This window comes from Fusarium musae, chromosome 6, assembly GCF_019915245.1.
Source record: "Fusarium musae strain F31 chromosome 6, whole genome shotgun sequence".
In the NCBI taxonomy this organism is placed as follows: domain Eukaryota; kingdom Fungi; phylum Ascomycota; class Sordariomycetes; order Hypocreales; family Nectriaceae; genus Fusarium; species Fusarium musae.
Window position 1 is genome coordinate 469407 of NC_058392.1, and position 18571 is coordinate 487977.

The following is an 18571-nucleotide window of genomic DNA, read 5'->3' on the forward strand; positions in this document are numbered from 1 at the left end:
GACGGATCTGCTGTGTGATTATGGTTCTGTGCCGTGTCTGGAATTACGCGTAGTTTTGTTCAAGCCACGTTGATCGCCGAACAACAAAATACCACTGCCAATGCTGCTACGTGTAAAGTGAGGCGGGATTCTCCCCGGGCTGTACGGAGTGGAAACGAATGTCTCGAACAGGGAGAGATGAATAGTCTGTAGTCTAATTTTAACCATGATATTAAGAATGAGGCATTGTCTGTGCTTTGAGTCAAGTCATGATACGGATCTGCGAGATCTAATGACAGCTCTGATACCGAATGCGTACGACATGGACAGCTTGTCAAAGCGAGATGTCGGTGTTTTGTTAGTCCGTCGGAGATCGGAAATCCGATTATGTAAGGCTCGTAGGCAGCTGGAACCTGATGCGTTCTGGTCTGGCTTCTGGACGATGCTGGAAGAACGTCACCGAAGTAGCTGACTGAGCATTGCCGCTGAGAGTCTGTTTCTCGTGATTCAGCATCTGAATATTAACGAATTCTTGGATTTCAAGCGAAAAATAGTTTTAATTGATCTTAATTTCTATCTCTGTTTCTCCTGCGACTTTTTCGTGCTTGATCGCCACTACGTAATTGCATCTTATCAAACCCCCACCAAATCATCACTGACCCTCACATCATAACTTCTACACATTACAGCCCAATCATGGAAGAGCCTGCACCCTTGCGCTGGTCGAGCGCATTACCCGTGATAAGTCCCTCTGCGATAGCGACCAAGAATCTTCGCGGCGACAAGATTCTTCTTCCGCAATCTGCTCTTGAACAACTTTTAGCTGCGGCGCGATCTCGACCTTCGACGACGACTGCACGCTCAGATCCATGGTCGTATTCTACGAGCGATGCCGATACCGCACAACAACTACCGAATCCCTTAATTTTCCGACTCGTTAACCCGAAGAACAAGAATGCTGTGTTTGCGGGCATCAGGGAGTTTTCGGCGTCGGAGGGAACATTGGGGTTGAGTCCGTGGTTGACGGAGGCCTTGGGTATTCAGGAAGATGAGTTTGTGTCGCCGAAAGAGGTGATAGATTTGGAACAAGATACAGTGCAGGAAAGTGAACGGATGGACCTAGATGGTATCCAGATCAAAGTTGAGGCGCGACAACTTCCTAAGGGCACGTACGTTCGACTTAGACCTCTTGAAGCAGGCTACAACCCCGATGACTGGAAACCACTACTCGAGCGACAATTACGAGAGAACTTTACAACACTAAGCAAAGGTTCAATGCTGGCGGTCAAGGGTGCGCGTGGGGAGGAGTTCAAGTTGCTTGTGGACAAGGTCGCTCCCGAAGGAGACGGCATCTGCGTCGTGGACACGGATCTCGAAGTCGATATCGAAGCTCTAGACGAAGAACAAGCGCGTGAAACTTTACGACGAATCATGTCTGCGCAAAGAGGAACTACGGATGGGAGCTCTACTGGCGGAGAAATTGATATCTGGAAGGCTGTTGAGGGGCAGGTTCTTGAGGGCGAATACGTGGATTACGTGCTTCCCTCGTGGAACAAGTCGCAACCTCTTGCGATTGAACTTACTACTGGTGAAGATGAGGATGCGCTTGATTTATTCGTTACACCGAAATCTTCGCGACAACGAGCGCTGCCGCGAGAAAGTGTTCATGTTTTTGGGGAATTTTCACCGGCGGTTGATGGGGTCAAGAGAATTGTGATAAGTCCTACGAATGTGGAATTGGAGGGAGCGGAGCAGATCACGATATCGGTGCATGGGTACAGACATCCAGACACCACACAACCTCCCAGGACACTGCAGTATTCCCTACGAGCCAAGGTGGACTTACAAGACACCAAGGACGCAACGGATGGGCTATCCAATGGGACCGGTGAACAAGAACACTCTCCTGATGAGGAGCAGTGCAGTAACTGTCTACAATACGTTCCGAAGCGGACGATGGTTCTACACGAAAACTTCTGTCGGCGGAATAACATCGTTTGTCCCAAGTGCAAATCTGTGTTCAAGAAGGGCTCCCCGGAGTGGGAAGCGCATTGGCATTGTGAGAAGGACAGTGCTTTTGGGAACTCGACAGAGAGCAAGGCGAAGCATGATGATATTTTTCACACGGAGCGACAATGTCCACACTGCGAGTTCTCGACGAATTCGATGGCTGATTTGGCGAGGCATCAGACGAGCGTGTGTCCTGGGAAGTTGATCCTCTGTCGGTTCTGTCATCTCGAGGTTCCCCAAGAAGGCGATCCCTTCAATCCCAGCCCAGAGGTTGTTCTCTCTGGGTTAACGGCTCATGAACTTGCAGATGGTACACGGACGACAGAGTGCCATCTCTGCGATAAGATTGTTCGTCTAAAAGACATGGAGACACATCTTAAGCATCACGAACTCGACAAAGTATCCCGTCTCAAACCACCAATCTGCCGCAACGCCAACTGCGGGAGAACAATGTTCGGCGTAGGGTCAAGAGGCCAAGTCCGCCAAACCGCCTCCACCGACCAAGCCTCCAACTCCATCGGCCTCTGCTCAATCTGCTTCGGCCCCCTATACGTGAGCATGCACGACCCCGAAGGCAAAGCCCTCAAACGGCGCATCGAGCGCCGCTACCTCGGGCAGCTCATGACAGGCTGCGGGAAGCCCCACTGCGCGAATCCATGGTGCAAAACCGGTCGCGCAAACGCAGGTCTTGAGGCGAAGCCTTCGAGTGCGAGGGAGGTCCTCCCGCTGGTGAAGCCGCTGCTGGGCGACGTGACGAACATGAATGCGCCGCTGTGGTTCTGCACGGATGAGGGGAGCCAGAGGGGCAGGAAGTTGGCGGAGATGATGGCGGAGGAGGGGGTTTGGGATGTTGAGTGGTGTGTCGCTGCGGCGGAGGCTGAGAAGGGGAGTTTAGAGAGGATGAGGGATTGGTTGCAGGCCTGGGCTCCTACCAAGTAGAGTTTTGATGATTATAATGATGATGATGATGTGGTGTTGGGGATAGAAGATAGACGGGATAGAGCATGCAAGCACTTTGACAATATGATGAATATGGATCAGATCGCATGCCGAATACGGATTTGAAGACGACGTTATAGTTACATTCCTATCACTCATCCGGATCATTCGGAGGAGGTCAGACAATGGTCTGATATTCTCACCATGATAACTGTAATTCATGAAATCACAATTACTCTATACATGATTGAATGCACAATTCAAGACACATTAGTCACTTTGCAAAGACTTCATGTGAAACAGAAAAGGCTTGTTTCTTGATTTTTTGACATTCTGGGTTCAAGGATCTTCAAATCTAGTGACGGTCCATGACGTTGATGGGCGATGCCGAGTCAGGACTGCAGATCTCTTGAAACAGACAAAAAAAAAAAAAAAAAAAAAAAAAAAAAAAAAAAAAAAAAAAAAAAAAAAAAAAAAAAAAAAAAAAAAAGAACAAAAAAAGAAAAAACAATACAGGACACAAGTCCAGGGTAAAGCTGAGCTGATAGTGCGGGCCTCAATCCGCAAGAGATACAGGTTAGCAGAGATATATCTACTGGCTGTCCATAGAAATATCGCCATGTTCAAGGTTTACACCAAGAGATGGGCTCTGCCAGGATAGCTTACGACGCTTGTAGGGTTGGATTGAGCGACGGGAGTGAGTTGTCAACGTATTCGATTCCTCAGTCATCAACTCAATCATACCTTGTCAACCTTTCAACACCAACAACTTGCTCTTCCTCTTACTGAACTTCCTCTCTTGGTATTTCTACTGAATAGCTTCGCGCTACCCCGCGGACTAAGGTACACTTTTCTCACCTATTTTTACCCGCCCGCCTGGCTCGCGGGCTCCAGTATCCGATCTCAGCTAAACCAGGTCCAACAGAGCCATAAGAGCAGGGACCACCAGCTGTTCTAGGCTTTTGGCTTCAGCACCCTTCGGCCGTTGTTACAGGCTGCCTTCCCCCCCCCCAACCCAACCCGTGGACCTCAATTGATTTGATTCCAACAACCTAAACGTTCCGTTATCGCTCCACTCACTCTCATCCATTATCATCATCCTTTCAAAAACTCCAACTTTTCTTTGATCACGCATCAAACGGCCTGAGGAACAGTACAGAGAGAGAGGAGAGAGAGAGAGAGAGAGAGAGAGAGAGAGAGAGAGACCCTAGGCTGTCAATACCACCTTCTCCGTACACTACCGGCCCCAAGCGAGATGCCCTCTGTGGTGACCCCCGTCGTCTGACGCCCGGCCCCTCCCCCATTCTATCGTGTCCCCATCTGCATCAGCTCCAATCCCCATCCCAACCCATCGCGGGACATTCGGTAACTCTTCCTATCGAGACCAAGCTCCTTGCTCTTGTCTCACTCGATATCGCTCAACACAGCACAACTCAAACCACAAACTACACCTCTCCTCTACAACACCTCTCTCTCTTTTCTCCTCACGGTTATCGTTGACGACAACACCCCTGCCCTGGTCCACGCCAGATAAGACCAGCCCAAGTGCGCCATCGCGCCACATAACCACGCTGCTCTCCTCGCTCTTCTCCTTCACATCTTCACCATGGGCAACTCCAACACAAAAGAGTCTCGTCACGAGGGCGATCCTCGCCAATATGCAGGTCCTGGCGATCCCTCAGTGCGCGAGCATCTACAAACCGCCAACTCGAGATCGAACCGACGGATGAGCAGAGCAGAGATAAACATATTTGGTATCGGTCCCAGCTCCTCCCGCAATCGTGAGCAACCAGATGTTCCCTTTGAGCGTCGCGAGACAAAACAGGAGCGCGAGGCGAGGAGGTTAGAAAGGGAGCGCGTGGCTCGGGCGAAGGAGCGGGAGAGGAGTATGCGCGAAGAACACGTTGATGGTGGTTATCTGGTGACATTGGGCACCTACACTGGCACCGAGGACTTTAGCAAGCCTGTCGTGAGGCAGCTGCAGGTGTGTTTCTTTGTCTCGGTTTGTTCTTATCGGTAAGCTGACATCACCCAGATCGAGAGAAAGCTTGCGCCATTCTGGCGAGGCCTCAATGATTGGTCTTCGAGTTGGGCAGAGCATCAACTCGTCGCTGCTGCCCGTGGCCTTCCTATCCCCCCCGCCGATGCGCCTCCCGACCCAGAGTTGATTCCGCAACCTCCCCCTGCAGAGAATCCATCTCCTTCGAGCCAGAACCTCCAGAACTTGACGGTGCCTATGGGACCTAGGACACTTTCTGCCGCATCGGATCGCAGTGGATCAAACACACCCTCCGGTCTTCCTTCGCCGTCGACACCTGGAGCGAGCAAGTCGCCTTTCAAGCCTCGAGCCAAGGCTCTTGCTGCTGCACTCAGCGGTGGTTCCCGAAATGCATCTTCAACCGATTTGTCGCCCAAGGAGATCGCTCTCCCTCATGATCCCTTTGTGAACGGCCAACCCATGGAGGTTTTCCTGTACAAAGACGCTGAGGAGTGCCCAATCTGCTTCCTGACATATCCTCCTTACTTGAACCGCACCAGATGTTGCGACCAGAATATCTGCAGCGAATGCTTCGTTCAGATTAAACGCGCTGAACCTCACCTTCCTGAGCATCACCCGAACGGTGAAGCTCGGGATCCTAATGAAGGTCTCAACCCGGACGATCCGCCCGAGATGCTTATCTCGGAGCCTTCGGCATGCCCCTACTGTCAACAGCCCGAATTCGGCGTCACATACGACCCTCCTCCCTTCCGCCGAGGCCTTGCCTACTCGGGCGGCCCATCGCATGGTACAGCCATGTCTTCGCAGACGTCACTAAACAGCACACTACAGACCCCACCCATACCCGGCCGTCGACGCGCACATAGTTTGTCTGCGAACGCGCCGAATGTCATCACCACCGATCGCGTGCGTCCCGACTGGGCGTCGAAACTCGCATCAGCGAGGAACCACCAAGCTCGAAGAGCTGCAGCGGCCACTGCCCTTCACACGGCTGCATTTCTCATGGGCGGAAACGAACAGAGATCGATTCTTCGCCCGGGTCGATTTGGCCGAAGGAACACTGGAAACAACGATTCAAATGCTAGTCCCAGCCCCAGCGGGCAGGGTCAAGCAGACGGTGCACAGGACGACGCGAGCGAGGGACCGGAACCTGGGGCTAGAGGATCTTCAAGAAACGGTACAGGACGAAGGAGTCGCATGGACGAACTCGAGGAGATGATGTTTATGGAGGCTGTTCGTCTTTCTCTTGCTTCTGAAGAAGAGCGCAAACGTAAGGAGGAAAAGGCTATTCGAAAGGAGACTAAGAGACGAGAGAAGGAGGAACGCAAAGCCGCCAAGAAGGGTGGAAATCCATACAGTGGAAGTGCAAGTGGTGCGAGCGCTAGTAGCTTGTCACTCGGAGGATTGGGTCGACGACGAGGCAACAGTACTGCCAGCAATCTCCGTGTTGAAGCTACAATGTCTAGGGCATCACACGCTTCGAGCACCCCGGACTCGCCAGCAGAACCCAAGGCTAAGGACGATGGGCCCGCTGGAAAAGGCAAGGGAGTGGATCGAGGTGCATCCGACAGCCAGGCTGGACCAACATCGTCATCGAGTTCTCTGCCACTACCAGCTGGACCTTCGCGTGGAGGATCACATCTTAGGCAGATGAGCAATGCCTCCTCCGTTGGGTCTTCAGTCAACGACAGTCCTGTTGGCACATACACAGGGCCCGACTACCTGGGCGGCGACTTGGGTCCTCGGTCTAGTGGACTGAGCCTCGGCGCCTACAGTGACGACGGAGAACGCGACGGTGGAAGCGCCGGATCCGAGCCCATGTTCAACTTTAGCAGTCTTGCTCAAATGGTCGGCGCCGATCTCGAAAATGGCCAGATGCGCCGTGACGAGGAGGGGGAGTCTCACGATACACACGGTCGGCCACTCTCACAAGTGAAAGAGGATGAGAAAGAGGATGCAGAGGCAGAGCACGTCGAGGGTGTGTCAACTGCCAAGACAGAAGTTGTGCCTAGTTCTCTCGCTGCTCCGGCTGTCATGATCACACCAGAAACTCCTGCACCTGTGGATGAGGCAGAACATGAGGCTAAGCAACTCGGACATTCTGGCTTTACAACGGTGACGGGTCGACCTGCTACGGAACAGAGACACGTTTAGATGGTATTTTGAGGCAAGAGAGGGATTTTGGGATGCATAGGCTTTTAAACATACGACGGACGGAAGAAGCGTAGTCGGGGAATGTACTTTGTATAAGAGCACCATGTGTAGTAGTCTATACAGATAAGAGGCATGTAATATCCATGCCACGAGGATCACCACAATGCTCACTGGTATCAAATATTTTATTCTTTACTTTGTGGTCCGTCTATGTCTTCTTGACTTCAACCTTGAACTTCTCCATCCACTCACTAAACTCATCACTCTCCCCCTGCCACCCAAGCTTGAGAACCTCACTCACACCAACCGCACTCTCAAAACAATCCTCCATGAGACTATCGATCTCCTCCGCATCGAGCTCGTAGAACGCACCGGCCAAATCCCCGAATTTATGCGGCAACGTCTCGAGAACACTCGCGGCCTTGTCTAGCTTGGAGGGAATGTCGCCTGTGGTGGTGTCCTTGGGGAGTTTCTTGAAGCGCCGCTTGGAGAGGGCCTGGTACAGAAGGACGATCATTCGGAGGCGCTTGAGGGTTGAGTCGAGACGGGGACGGATCTTATCGGGGTCGGATTTGGGGATGGCGGAGGAGGAGTTCATGAGGTCGTCGAGCATTTCTTGATCCGTGAGTGAGGTATTGTTCATATCGTCGGCCAGAGCATCAACATCATCTTCATCATCCTCCTCCTCTTCTCCCCACTCCTTCAACTCCTCCATAACATCCTTAAGCGTATCCCTCCACTCCTCCGCCTTTCTCACATAAAAACCCCCAACCCCCAAATCCGCAAGCTTGACCACCTCATCACAAGCATCCCAAAGCTTACCCGTCAGTACCAAACTCCCCTTACTCCCACTCCTCTCCACAGACGGAATAACCTTGCCATCGTCCGGAACACGCTTCAGCAGACCCCACAGCTCAACGAGGACTTTCTGACAGCGGTATGCTAATTCTTTCCGCACGACGCTGGTGTAGAGATCGGGGGTGCAGGCTTGCGCTGCGGTGGCGATGCCGGGGATGGGACCCTTTATGAGCTCGCGGACCACGGTGCTGATGGCGCTGGGGGTGAAGGGCTCGTTTATTATGAGGAGGGAGATCTTTGTGGAGTGGGCGCGGATAAGGAGGGATGTGTCGCGGGCGAGGGATAGGGCGTTTATGGAGGTTGTTTCGGGGGAGGAGGAGGAGGAGGAGGAGGAGGGTGTTGTTGGGGTGAGTGGATTGCGTTGGATAGTGGTGAGTGTTGATTGGAGCTGTTCGAGGAGGGTTGTGGCTGTTGCTATGAGTGTTGCGAGAGCCTTGCGAGACTCTTCATCGTTGGGGGCCATGTTGACTCGGATCAGCTGTGATATAAGGTAGTGTAGGTGGTGATGATGCGTCGTAGTTTTGCTGGTGTTGGAGGGGTTTACTTTAGTTCTTCTTTTTTCTCGTCCCCCACCTTTAGTGCCCTTCCTCTCCCCAGGCACGGATTTACTTCCGCGTCTCAGATCCTCCCGAACATTTACCGTCCAGGGGAGCTTTTACAGTGGAGACCTCCCTCTGGAATGCTCCCCTGTCCCCCAAAGTCAGTTATAGCTGACCTGGCCAACTCCAACTCCAACCTCCAATTCCTCTTTCTGGAGCCATTACACAAGAACCACCAGAAACAATGCAACACCCGAATTCTCTGGCGCTTCTGGGCGCTATCTACGCCTTTACCCTGGCTGCTGCTGGCAGTGTGCCTAGAGGTGTTGGCCCAGAATGTAAGAATGCCAATGATCATGAAGTGAAGTGAAGCTTTGGGGGAGCTAACAGGTGGCTTTAGTTGCTTCTCACTACCAGGGCGATGAATTCTCCTGCATCACCAACGCAGCGATCAAATTGAGTCTTGACAGAGTCAACGATAACACGTGCGATTGTCCCGATGGCTCAGACGAACCAGGCACCGCTGCCTGCGCCAACCTCGACCCTCTCTCCCCCGAACAACCTCTCGCGGGCTCCATCTCCGGCACCACAAACACCACCAACGCCCTGCCCGGCTTCTGGTGCGAGAACAAGGGCCACATTGGCATGTACGTTCCGTTCCTCTACGTCAACGACGGCGTGTGCGACTACGAGCTCTGCTGCGATGGGTCAGAGGAGTACGGCAGTGTAGGCGGTGTCAAGTGCGAGAACAAATGTGCCGAGATCGGAAAGGAGTACAGACGCTTGGAGGATGAGAAGAAGAAGGCTTTGCAGAAGGCTGCGATGAAGAGAGGCAAGATGGTCAGCGAGGCGAAGGACCTGAGACAAAAGGTTGAGAAGAAGGTGGAGGATCTCAAGAAGGAGATTGCGGCGCTGGAGGTCAAGAAGGAGGAACTTGCGCAGAAGCACCGTGATGCTGAACAGCAAGATAAGGGAAAGGTTGTTCGTGAGGGTCCTGGCACTGGAAAGCTTGGTGTTCTTGTTGGTCTTGCAAAGACTCGCGTTAACGAGCTTAGGGATACGCTGGATAAGGTGGTTACCCAGCGCGATGCCCTCAAGGAGCGAGTCGGTGAACTTGAGGAGCTTTTGACAAAGTTCAAGACTGATTATAACCCCAACTTCAACGATGAGGGTGTCAAGGCGGCGATTCGGTCGTTTGAGGATTACTCGGCTCGTCGGGCGGAGAGCAAGGAGGAGGTTGTTAGCGATGAGGATGTTTTGAGTGTTCTCAAGGAGGATGGGGAGAATGCCGGTGTTAACTGGAGTGAGTTCGAGGAGGGTGAAGGAAGCGATACTGATATCCGTAAGTCAACTCTGCAACAAAACAGTGTGTTCTTTGCTAACGAGTTAGTGTACAACTTTGAGGCTTACCTCCCCCCTCCCGTCCGAGCCTTCATCCACAACTCCCTCGACAACCTCCGCGTCTGGGCCATCACCAACGGCATCCTCGCCGACAACTCATCCCCCGGCAAAGAATCCACCCTCGTCCGCGCCGCCCGCGAAGCCGTAGACGCTGCCAATCGCGACCTCTCCGACAAAAAGTCCACTCTCTCCGTCGAACAAGCCGATCTCGACTTTGACTACGGTCCCGACGATATCTTCCGCGCCCTCAAAGATAAGTGTGTAACTCTCGAGGCGGGCGAGTACACCTACGAGCAATGCTGGCTAGGTAGCACGAAGCAAAAGTCCAAGAAGGGACACGGTCAAAGCAACATGGGAAATTTCAAGCGCATTGATAGAGAAATGGCGGATGAAGAGGACAGGATCGATGGCAAGAGTCTGGGTAGGGGTGAGAGGATGGTGTTAAGGTATGAGGATGGTCAGCAGTGCTGGAATGGACCGCAGAGGAGAACGGATGTGTGGCTGGGATGTGCGGAGACGGAGGAGTTGTGGAGGGTCAGTGAGAGCGAGAAGTGCGTTTACAGGATGGAGATTGGTACGCCTGCTGCCTGTGACTTTTCGAGATGGGATGTTGGAAGCCAGCCCAAGAAGCCCAGATCTCGCGATGAGCTATAGACAGGGAGCAGAGAGAGGATGTAGAATGTTGGGAACATACAATGTTGATTAAGATAGAAATACAACACGACTCGGGTTCAACGCTCGTATTATACATGCATGCGAATATTTTTGTAACGTCCAATGGAGAAAAAAACGTCCTTGATATCAACAACCCCCCAACTCCCGCACCCTTGAAGCAAATCCCATTTCCCCCCAGCAACTCTCTCTTCTCTTCTCTTAGAGAATTCTACCAGAAGCTGCACCATCCTATGTAGTGCTGGCACAGATTCTCCAGCTTCGTAGCCTCCATGATCAACTTGTTGACCTGCGCAATGACATCCAGCTCCTCGTTGTTCTTGAAGTCTCGACCTGTGAGTTTCTGCTGCACACGGTCCAGCACCTCCACCGCCCTCGCGTTCTGGCTCTCTACCTCTGGTGCGCCGCCGTTGGTCATGGCTTCACCCGCTGAACTGTTTGTTCGAGCACGTGCACGGGTTTGGATTGATGGTTCGGGGGCGTTGAGGAGTTCGGAGGGTGCGACGTCACTGTCGAGGATGGATTGGCGACGGGCGCGGACGCCGCCGGGGACGGGCATGGCTGTGTCGTGGTCTGAGTTGAAGTTGGGGCCTGTTGGGGATGCAGCGTTTGTGAGACGCCATGTAAGGAGGGGATCATGGATGAACTGTGAATACCAGTCAGTATGAGATGTATCAATCTGGACAGGGGCTGACTTACCGCTTCGAGAACAGCCATGACGCTCTCTTTGTTGTCTCGCAGAACCCTCATCACGTTCTCGCATGTGATTCTAAAGCTACCCTCAATGTTGCTAACCTCCATAGCATAAGTCAGCATGCGAGTGAGTCGGAAAGGAACCCTCTCCGGGTATTTCTCTCTCTTCATCGCCACCTCGAAACAATCACCGAAATCGATGTGGATAATCTTTCCAGTGACGCGGTCAAGCATCAAGTTGGAAGGATGACGATCGCCCAGTCCCAGAATATATCCCACCATCGACATGACACCGAGAGAACGAGTGTAGTTAGTTCGTCTCTCAAGCCAGGCCTCAGAGGACTTTGACTTGAGCCAGAGAACACGGTACAGGTCCTGTCCCGTGGTGTTGTCGAGGGCATAACCAAACACTTCGACTTTCTGCATCAGGGTGAGGTTATCGTAGTCAGGCGCCATCTGGAGCATGATGCGGTGCTCGATGTTGAGCAGGATCTTGCGACTCTCACGATACTCCCTAATAAGAACGTGCAGGGTGTCGCTGTTGGGAACCCACCCGAGCAGACCGCTATTCTGCGAGAGCGGGATGGCTGGGTAGCGCTGGATGTTGAGGTGGCGCTTGAAGCACTCCGAGTCGTGGGCCAGGAGCGTGTTGCACAGGCCGAACAGCTGCATAACTCGTTCGTCCTGGCGGATGTCCTCGTGGCCCTTTAGCAGGAAAGCGTATGACTTGCCGTCGCTGCCGTTGACGTTGAGCTTTCGTGGACGTTGCTTAGAGTTGATAACACTAAACGTTGTGTCAAAGGACATTATCCTCACGATGGGCTGTCCGCTCTTGTATGTGCCTGGTACTGCCAGGTCCAGGTTCTTCGCGTTAAGAAGCTTGGGCGAGCAGTACGTCAACTCCAGGGTGGTCACCTGCGGTAGCTGCCTACTTATTCTGCGGAATACCTGATAATACAGGTCCCACGCCTGGTTCAGGTCGTTGACGTCTTGGCTTGTCTCGTACTGTCGGCACCAATCCTGCGCCTCTTTAAGATCGCGACCAAAAGCTTGTGCGAAAGAAATCTCGCGCAGAGTCTCGGGTCCACGCTCCAAAAGTTCGTGAAGGGGCGCCAGTGTTGCAAACATGCCTTCAATGTTGCTATCACCAAAGTACAACCGCGAAGCTTCCTCCAATCCCTCGTGCCAGAGCTCATGCCACAAGACTGCCACACGGATCAGCTCGTGACTGACTGTGTCGGCTTGAGCGACCAGATTTGCGCTGTGCTGTCTCATGCTATCCATAATTTGAGCTGCAGAACGAGATCTACGCGTGTTCTGCCAAGATTTCATGGCGACAGTGAGAGGATAGACCAGAGCCTGAGGATGAGCTCGTCCGACATCTGCAAGAAGGTTGTGCACCGATTGCTGAACTCGCTTGTTAGGCTGGTTGATGCGGGCGATCAGTTGAGGAATGACTTCGAGCCATGTGTCGACGCTGACGTTAGCGAAGCCTTCAGTAACGGCCACGTTGACATCTGCGCTTCCACCATGGGTGAACCAGAGTGTCAACAATCGAAGCGTATCCTGTAGCGAGCTTCCCTGTGAAAGTGCAATGGATTTGAAGAAACCCTTGACAGCGGGAACCACGTGGTCAATTACCATACTGTGGTCTGTCTTCGACAAGTGTCCTTCATTCCCAGCTGTGAGTGTCTGCACAATCTCGAAGTTGGCCAGCGCCCAAGCATGCCAGGCCTTGTACCATCTAGGATTGTACTTGGTCGCCTGAGAGTAGGACAGGAGAATATCCTGAACCTGAGTGTACTGCCAATCATCCTTGTTGAGCGCAATCAGCCACTCTCCCTGTCGCAGATAGCACTTGGCCAGGAGCACTGTTTGGTCATATAGCGCGCGTGAAGTATGCGGGCTAATGAGGGTAGGATCCATCGGGTTCTGGAATCCATAGTCGCCAGTGATGTTGACATCGTTACCAGCTTGGGCAGCGAGGTGAGCCCTAGCAACTTCAAGACGATGCGCAGCATCGTTGGTGAACTTGCGCAGGCAATACAGCGTCTTCTCCGGAATGTTGCCCTTCTTGTTGACGGGCAGCTGCTGTCCAAGCTCCCACTGGTACTTGAGCACGGCATAGATGACCTGTGCGGCCGGCGCAGCTCTGGGGTTGGATGCTTGCTGTCGCTGCTCATTCCAGTAGGGAATTGCTGATATGAGAGGAGCGTCGGTTCCAATGAGCTGCTTGAGCGACTTCTCGGCCAGTCCCATTCGTCCAGACTTGCGGCAAAGGTTGGCAAACTTGATCCACATGTGCATGTTCTCCGTTGGCGCAATCACTATGGCCCGTAGCCTGAGCATGCGCTGCCAAACCTCGACGTTCCTCTGACAACCCTTCAGTCGAGTCTCCCAGGTTCGTCGCATGATAGCCTGCTTCTTCTCGTCACATTGCTTGTAGACGATGAGCTCCTCAAGCTCAGCAAGCATCTGTACTCGAACAACGACCTGGTATGCCCGGTTGTACGACTCACTAACCAACGCACTCAACTCGGTATCCAGGCCCTCGCGAGCTTGCTGAACGCACGCAATCGCCTCACGGAATTGGTTGCGATGGAGTGCCAGAATGGCACCAAAGAACGATCGATCGGGCGAGTATCTCTTCAGCGATGAAAGGTAGTTGTCCATGGAATCCCACTTATTCAGACCCCATGCAGCAGCCGTGGCAAGAGGAGCAATCATTCTCTGAACCTCAGGCGTAGAGTTGGCCCAAGTGCTACCAGTCAATGAAGCCAAAGCCTCCCACTCTCCCAAGGCATGCAAACAACGCATCTTACCCATGACGATGTCCACGGGAATCGCCTGGTCCTCAGGCACCTCCTCCTCACGCTTTTCATAAAACGCCAGCGCCTCTTCCCAACGCTCCAGCTTCTCGAACCAGGTCTCCCGCAGCTGGATGCCTTCCTTATACAGCTGAGCTTTGCGAAGAATACCGATAGCAGCATCGGACTGTTGGAGCTGATTGTTGATAACGATCAGGGCCTCGACTGCACCGCTGCTCTGGTCCTGCAGGAACTCGAGTTCCTTGTAGTGCAAGGCCTTTGCGTACGCGTGACAGCGAGCTGCCTCCCTACCGAGAACTCGAATGTCGATCGGCAAAGCCTTGTCGTCATGCTCCATAAACTCGGCGAGGTTGAGTAGGAGGCCAAGCAGATCGGGTGGCACGTTCTCCGATTTAATAGCGCTCTCAATGTTCTGGATCAGTTCGTCTTGGAACTGTTCGTAAAGCTCGCTCCAGCAAGATACGAACGCCGAGTTAAAGAGCTCTCGAGCCAGAGGTAGATACACGCTGGCGAGGCTGGCGCAAGCTCGGAGAGCATGGTTTGGTGATTCGGTAAGCAACGTTGTACTGAAGCGTCGCAGCCACTCTTGCCAATCCTCCTTTGTGGATTTGCCCTTGGTGTCCCAAGCAGCCTTCAAATGGATAGCATTCATCTCCAGCTTCTTGGTGCCTTGATCGGCAAAAGGAGTCTCGTCTGCGCCATCAGCAAAGCCAGCTCCGGAGCTCAGGTCCTGTGGCAACACCTCTCCCTTCTGAAGTTTGCTCACAAGTAGTTCGTAGTTAGAGTGTTGGATCTGGTGCTGATTGATGGTCTTGTTGACAGTACCCATGAAGTGTAGATAGTCTTTTCCCAGCTGTTGGATGAGCGCACAGAGCGTATCTAGAGCAGCGGTACGGAGGACAGGCTCGCCCATGTCCAAAACGCGTGTAAGAGGGTGGATGATCTTCGCAGCGAAGTCATTAAGGTTCACTTGGCGAGAAATCTTGCCGATCGTGTCGATGGCCTGCTTTCTGATGAATGTAGGTTGACCCTGCTTCTCGAAGGTCCTAACGATGACGGGAATGATGAGATGCATGTACTCTTCGGCGCTGGCGCCAAACACCAAGAAGGCGTGCATCACCCTCTCTGATGGCGTGCGTTTGGCGGAAGTATCCTTGTCGAGAACACCGAGCATCAGTGGTAGCAGCCCAGCCAGGTAAATCTTGAATTCGCCCTCAAGAGACCTCGAAATGGCCTCAACTAGGGACAAAATCGTAGTCTGTAGTGAAGGTGAGGTATGCCAGTACTCCTGCAGGATCTCGACAATTGAAGGCAGGTAATTTCGTATGTGTTGTCGCACGATGCTGACGAGAGTGGCCAGTTGATTGAAGTAAGACTCGAGTCTTGTAGAGGTCGCCGATCGGATGACCTGTAGGAATGCGGGTATGATTCTATCAAGGAAGGATACACACTCCAAGCCAAGTGTGCGGAAGATGTTCATGATGGCTTCAATCACGGCGGCGTGGTGCTGGACCAACGAAGAGTCCTTCAGGATCTGGAGAAGGGCATTAATCACAACAGTCGGGAAGTACTCTTTGTTAGAGGGTGTCAATCCAGTCATCATGAGAGAAATGTCTGTTAGTTGGTTGGCCTCGCCGCGTCGGGAATCGGGTGTTCGTTCCTCGGCCTGATCTGGTGTCAATAGTTGCTTCAATTTTCGCCATTTCGCTAGATTTACCTGGTGTTTGTAAGGATCGAGAGCGCCAAGAATACCCATCAGTTTGATCGTCTCCTGTCGCAAGGGCACTTGTTGTCCTTCGGTTCGGATGATGCTCTGCAAAATCTCGAGCAGCTGTGGGTATTCGATGTATGGTTGGATGACGTATCCTGAATTGCTTGCAAGCTGTCCCAGAGCATGTAGAGCGGCACCTCGTTTTGCGTTGGAGCTCTGATCTTGTAGCGCATCAAGAATGATTGGCATCAATCGATCCTTGTACGGCATCATATCCTCACCACCCACAGTCGCAAGCTCACCAATGGCCTTGAGAATAGTAGCAGCAACAGAGGGGTTGCTGTCCTTGGCTTTGGGGAGAAGTACTGAAATCATGGGCTCGACATAAGGTTTGATGAGGGATTGCGCGTTTTGAACCAAGAGGCTCAGCAGCTTTGCGCTCTCCTCCTTGTTCCGGGCGACATCGGAAAACTCGAGCTCAGTGAGCATCTGAATAAGAGTCTTTCGTAGTGAAGGAATGACATATGCTGGGTTGTACCTAGCCAAGCGACCGATAATAGAGATGGCGACTTCTCTGATCGAGAAGACCTCGTCGTTGAGCGCAAAGAATAAGATACGGATGTTTTCGGCCTTGGCCAAGTGTCTGTCAAATCGTTCGTCGAGAGCCGCCAGAACTGTCCGCCTGATATTCGGTTCAGGGTCTGAGACTCCGACTGTAAGAAGCTTCTCAATCACATCACCCACAACCTGAAGCGCATGGTAACTCGTCTGATTGACGATCGGATCGCGAACGTATAATTGGCAGCATGTCAAGGCCGCTGCCTCACGGATTTCTGGATCCTCATCTTCAACGTACTTGATCGCGACATCTCGGACAAACTCGTTTAGAACATGTCCCGAGAAATCGAAGCTACCGAGAGTATTGAGAGCCAACTTGACCTCAGCCCTTCGGTGCTCGTAAGCGTGGGGATCCTTTGCGTCTTTGGGAATAATCGGCACTGAGCTGAGAGTATTTGGTTGTGGAGCGCCGAGCGGCTTGAACGGTTCGCCGCAGAGAACTACGCTGAGCATATCGAGTAGTCTCTCTTGGATCGTCGGCTTGACGGGAGGGATGTAGAAGGCCATATCGACGAGAGCCTGTGTCAGCTTGGGGGTGAGATCGCACGCAAAGATAGGATCCAAGAGTGCCTCCATGTATTTGCTAAGAGTCTGACCAACGGCAACGGCAAGACGACTAATGCAGTCAAAGACGGGGTCGACTGAACCTCTCTTGCGGGACTGGAGGCTGAGACCTTCGCGCACATAGATCAAGACACCATCGAGGTACGGAGCAATAGCGCTTTTCACCGAATTGGCTATGTTACCAATGGCAAGGAAAGCATCATTGCGCTCCTTGTCCTTCTTCAACATACCCGATAGGTATACCATGAACTTATGCAACCAAGTGTGTGCAAAGTCAGCTGGCGAGTAGCTGGCAAGGTCTGGGATCAAAAGAACCACGGTCTTTCGAATAGTCGGGTCTCTGTGGTCCTTGTGTTTGAAGACAATCTCGCATGCTTCTTGGTAATGCTCCTGCATGTACATAGCGCCCTGCTCAAGCAGTTCCTTCAAGACAAGTAACGAGCCGTGGATCGACTCGACAGTGTTGACCTTAAGACCGGATCTCGCTTCATTATAGATCTTGTCCATCCATAATTGCTTCATGTCCTGGTCTCGTTCACGAAGGATACGGAAACAGGCGCTAACTGTTTCTGCTGATGTTGCCCGAATAAGCTGTCGAGGGTCTCGGAGTCCTATCCAGATCCAGTCGAAGATTGTCGGTATATATTGGTACATCAGCGTCGGGGCACTACGAGCCAGTTCCCGGAGAACGAGGACAGCGCTATATCTTCGTTCTTCGATGCGGTCGTTCTGTAGCCACTCGAGAGCGGTATTAACCTCTGAGTCCACCACTTCTGATATCATCGCGCCGCCGGGGCGGCATAGTTTTCCGAGCGCAATCGCTGCTGGTTGCATCGGGTTGATGTCCTTGCCTCGAAGAATGGTCTTGAGGTTCTGTGTGAAACGCGTATATTTAACGCCGACGTCGACGCCGTCGAAATCGATGAGCGCATCGAGGGCATAGATGCCTCCGAGTCGCTCGGACGAGTCGTTGCCATGTGTAATGAGCTGTGTGATCTTGTTGTTGACAGCATTGTAGAAAGCCTGGAATTGCTCGGGGCTGAGGTCTCGATGGCAGACAGCTACAAGCTCGCGAAGCTGCACGGCGGATCGTTTTCGCAAATCATCGCTCGTTCTGTGGGAATATTAGACCCCTTTGCCCTACCATACCGTCACATGGTGAAACCGACCTTGATTTTAGAGCGCGGGAGATGTTGTCCAGCCGGTCCAAGGCGACCTGCTGTGCTTGCGCCATGATGCCTTCGCGGCACTGGTGTGAGAGCGATCAACGTCGCATGTACTTGAATATCGAGCGCTCGATCGAGGTCGGGCGTTTTCGTGGAGGAGCGTACGAGTTGGAGGGGGAGATCGTAATTAAGCTCCGAGCGAGGCAGCGCGTGCACGTGTTGCTTGTTGGGGAGGTGGTCGATACGTTTCCAAAATACAAATATTGAGAGGAGACGCTCAGTTCAGTTGAGCGCCTTCGAGGGTAACGACCGGGGTGGTATTAAGAAAGGTGCATAGCACCGGGGAGGTTGAAGTTGAAGGTTGATGAGCTTGGGTCGGGCGGAGGTCATTAGATGGATCAAGTTTGGAAATGGCGGGCCAGCAGTGGAGCGCTAACAAG

At 52.7% G+C, this 18571-nt stretch overlaps 5 protein-coding genes across 5 annotated transcripts; 3 read left to right on the top strand and 2 right to left on the bottom strand.

Annotated features, from left to right (window-relative positions):
• Positions 1 to 675: 675 nt before the first annotated feature.
• Positions 676 to 2928, top strand: J7337_008015 (uncharacterized protein; the record flags this gene model as incomplete). Its single annotated transcript, XM_044825641.1, has 1 exon — positions 676 to 2928. The coding sequence occupies one exon, from the start codon at positions 676 to 678 to the stop codon at positions 2926 to 2928; it is 2253 nt and encodes a 750-aa protein (XP_044678558.1).
• A 1606-nt stretch (positions 2929 to 4534) lies between these two features.
• Positions 4535 to 7081, top strand: J7337_008016 (uncharacterized protein; the record flags this gene model as incomplete). The annotated part of the gene is made up of 2 exons (XM_044825642.1): positions 4535 to 4912; positions 4964 to 7081. 2 exons carry the CDS (start codon positions 4535 to 4537, stop codon positions 7079 to 7081), a joined length of 2496 nt encoding a protein of 831 aa, XP_044678559.1.
• Positions 7082 to 7289: 208 nt separating this feature from the next.
• On the bottom strand, positions 7290 to 8402 carry J7337_008017 (uncharacterized protein; the record flags this gene model as incomplete). Its single annotated transcript, XM_044825643.1, has 1 exon — positions 7290 to 8402. The coding sequence occupies one exon, from the start codon at positions 8400 to 8402 to the stop codon at positions 7290 to 7292; it is 1113 nt and encodes a 370-aa protein (XP_044678560.1).
• A 320-nt stretch (positions 8403 to 8722) lies between these two features.
• Positions 8723 to 10533, top strand: J7337_008018 (uncharacterized protein; the record flags this gene model as incomplete). Its single annotated transcript, XM_044825644.1, has 2 exons — positions 8723 to 8816; positions 8879 to 10533. The coding sequence occupies 2 exons, from the start codon at positions 8723 to 8725 to the stop codon at positions 10531 to 10533; spliced, it is 1749 nt and encodes a 582-aa protein (XP_044678561.1).
• A 229-nt stretch (positions 10534 to 10762) lies between these two features.
• J7337_008019 (uncharacterized protein) lies at positions 10763 to 18199 on the bottom strand (the record flags this gene model as incomplete). Its single annotated transcript, XM_044825645.1, has 3 exons — positions 10763 to 11197; positions 11251 to 18079; positions 18135 to 18199. 3 exons carry the CDS (start codon positions 18197 to 18199, stop codon positions 10763 to 10765), a joined length of 7329 nt encoding a protein of 2442 aa, XP_044678562.1.
• Positions 18200 to 18571: the final 372 nt, after the last annotated feature.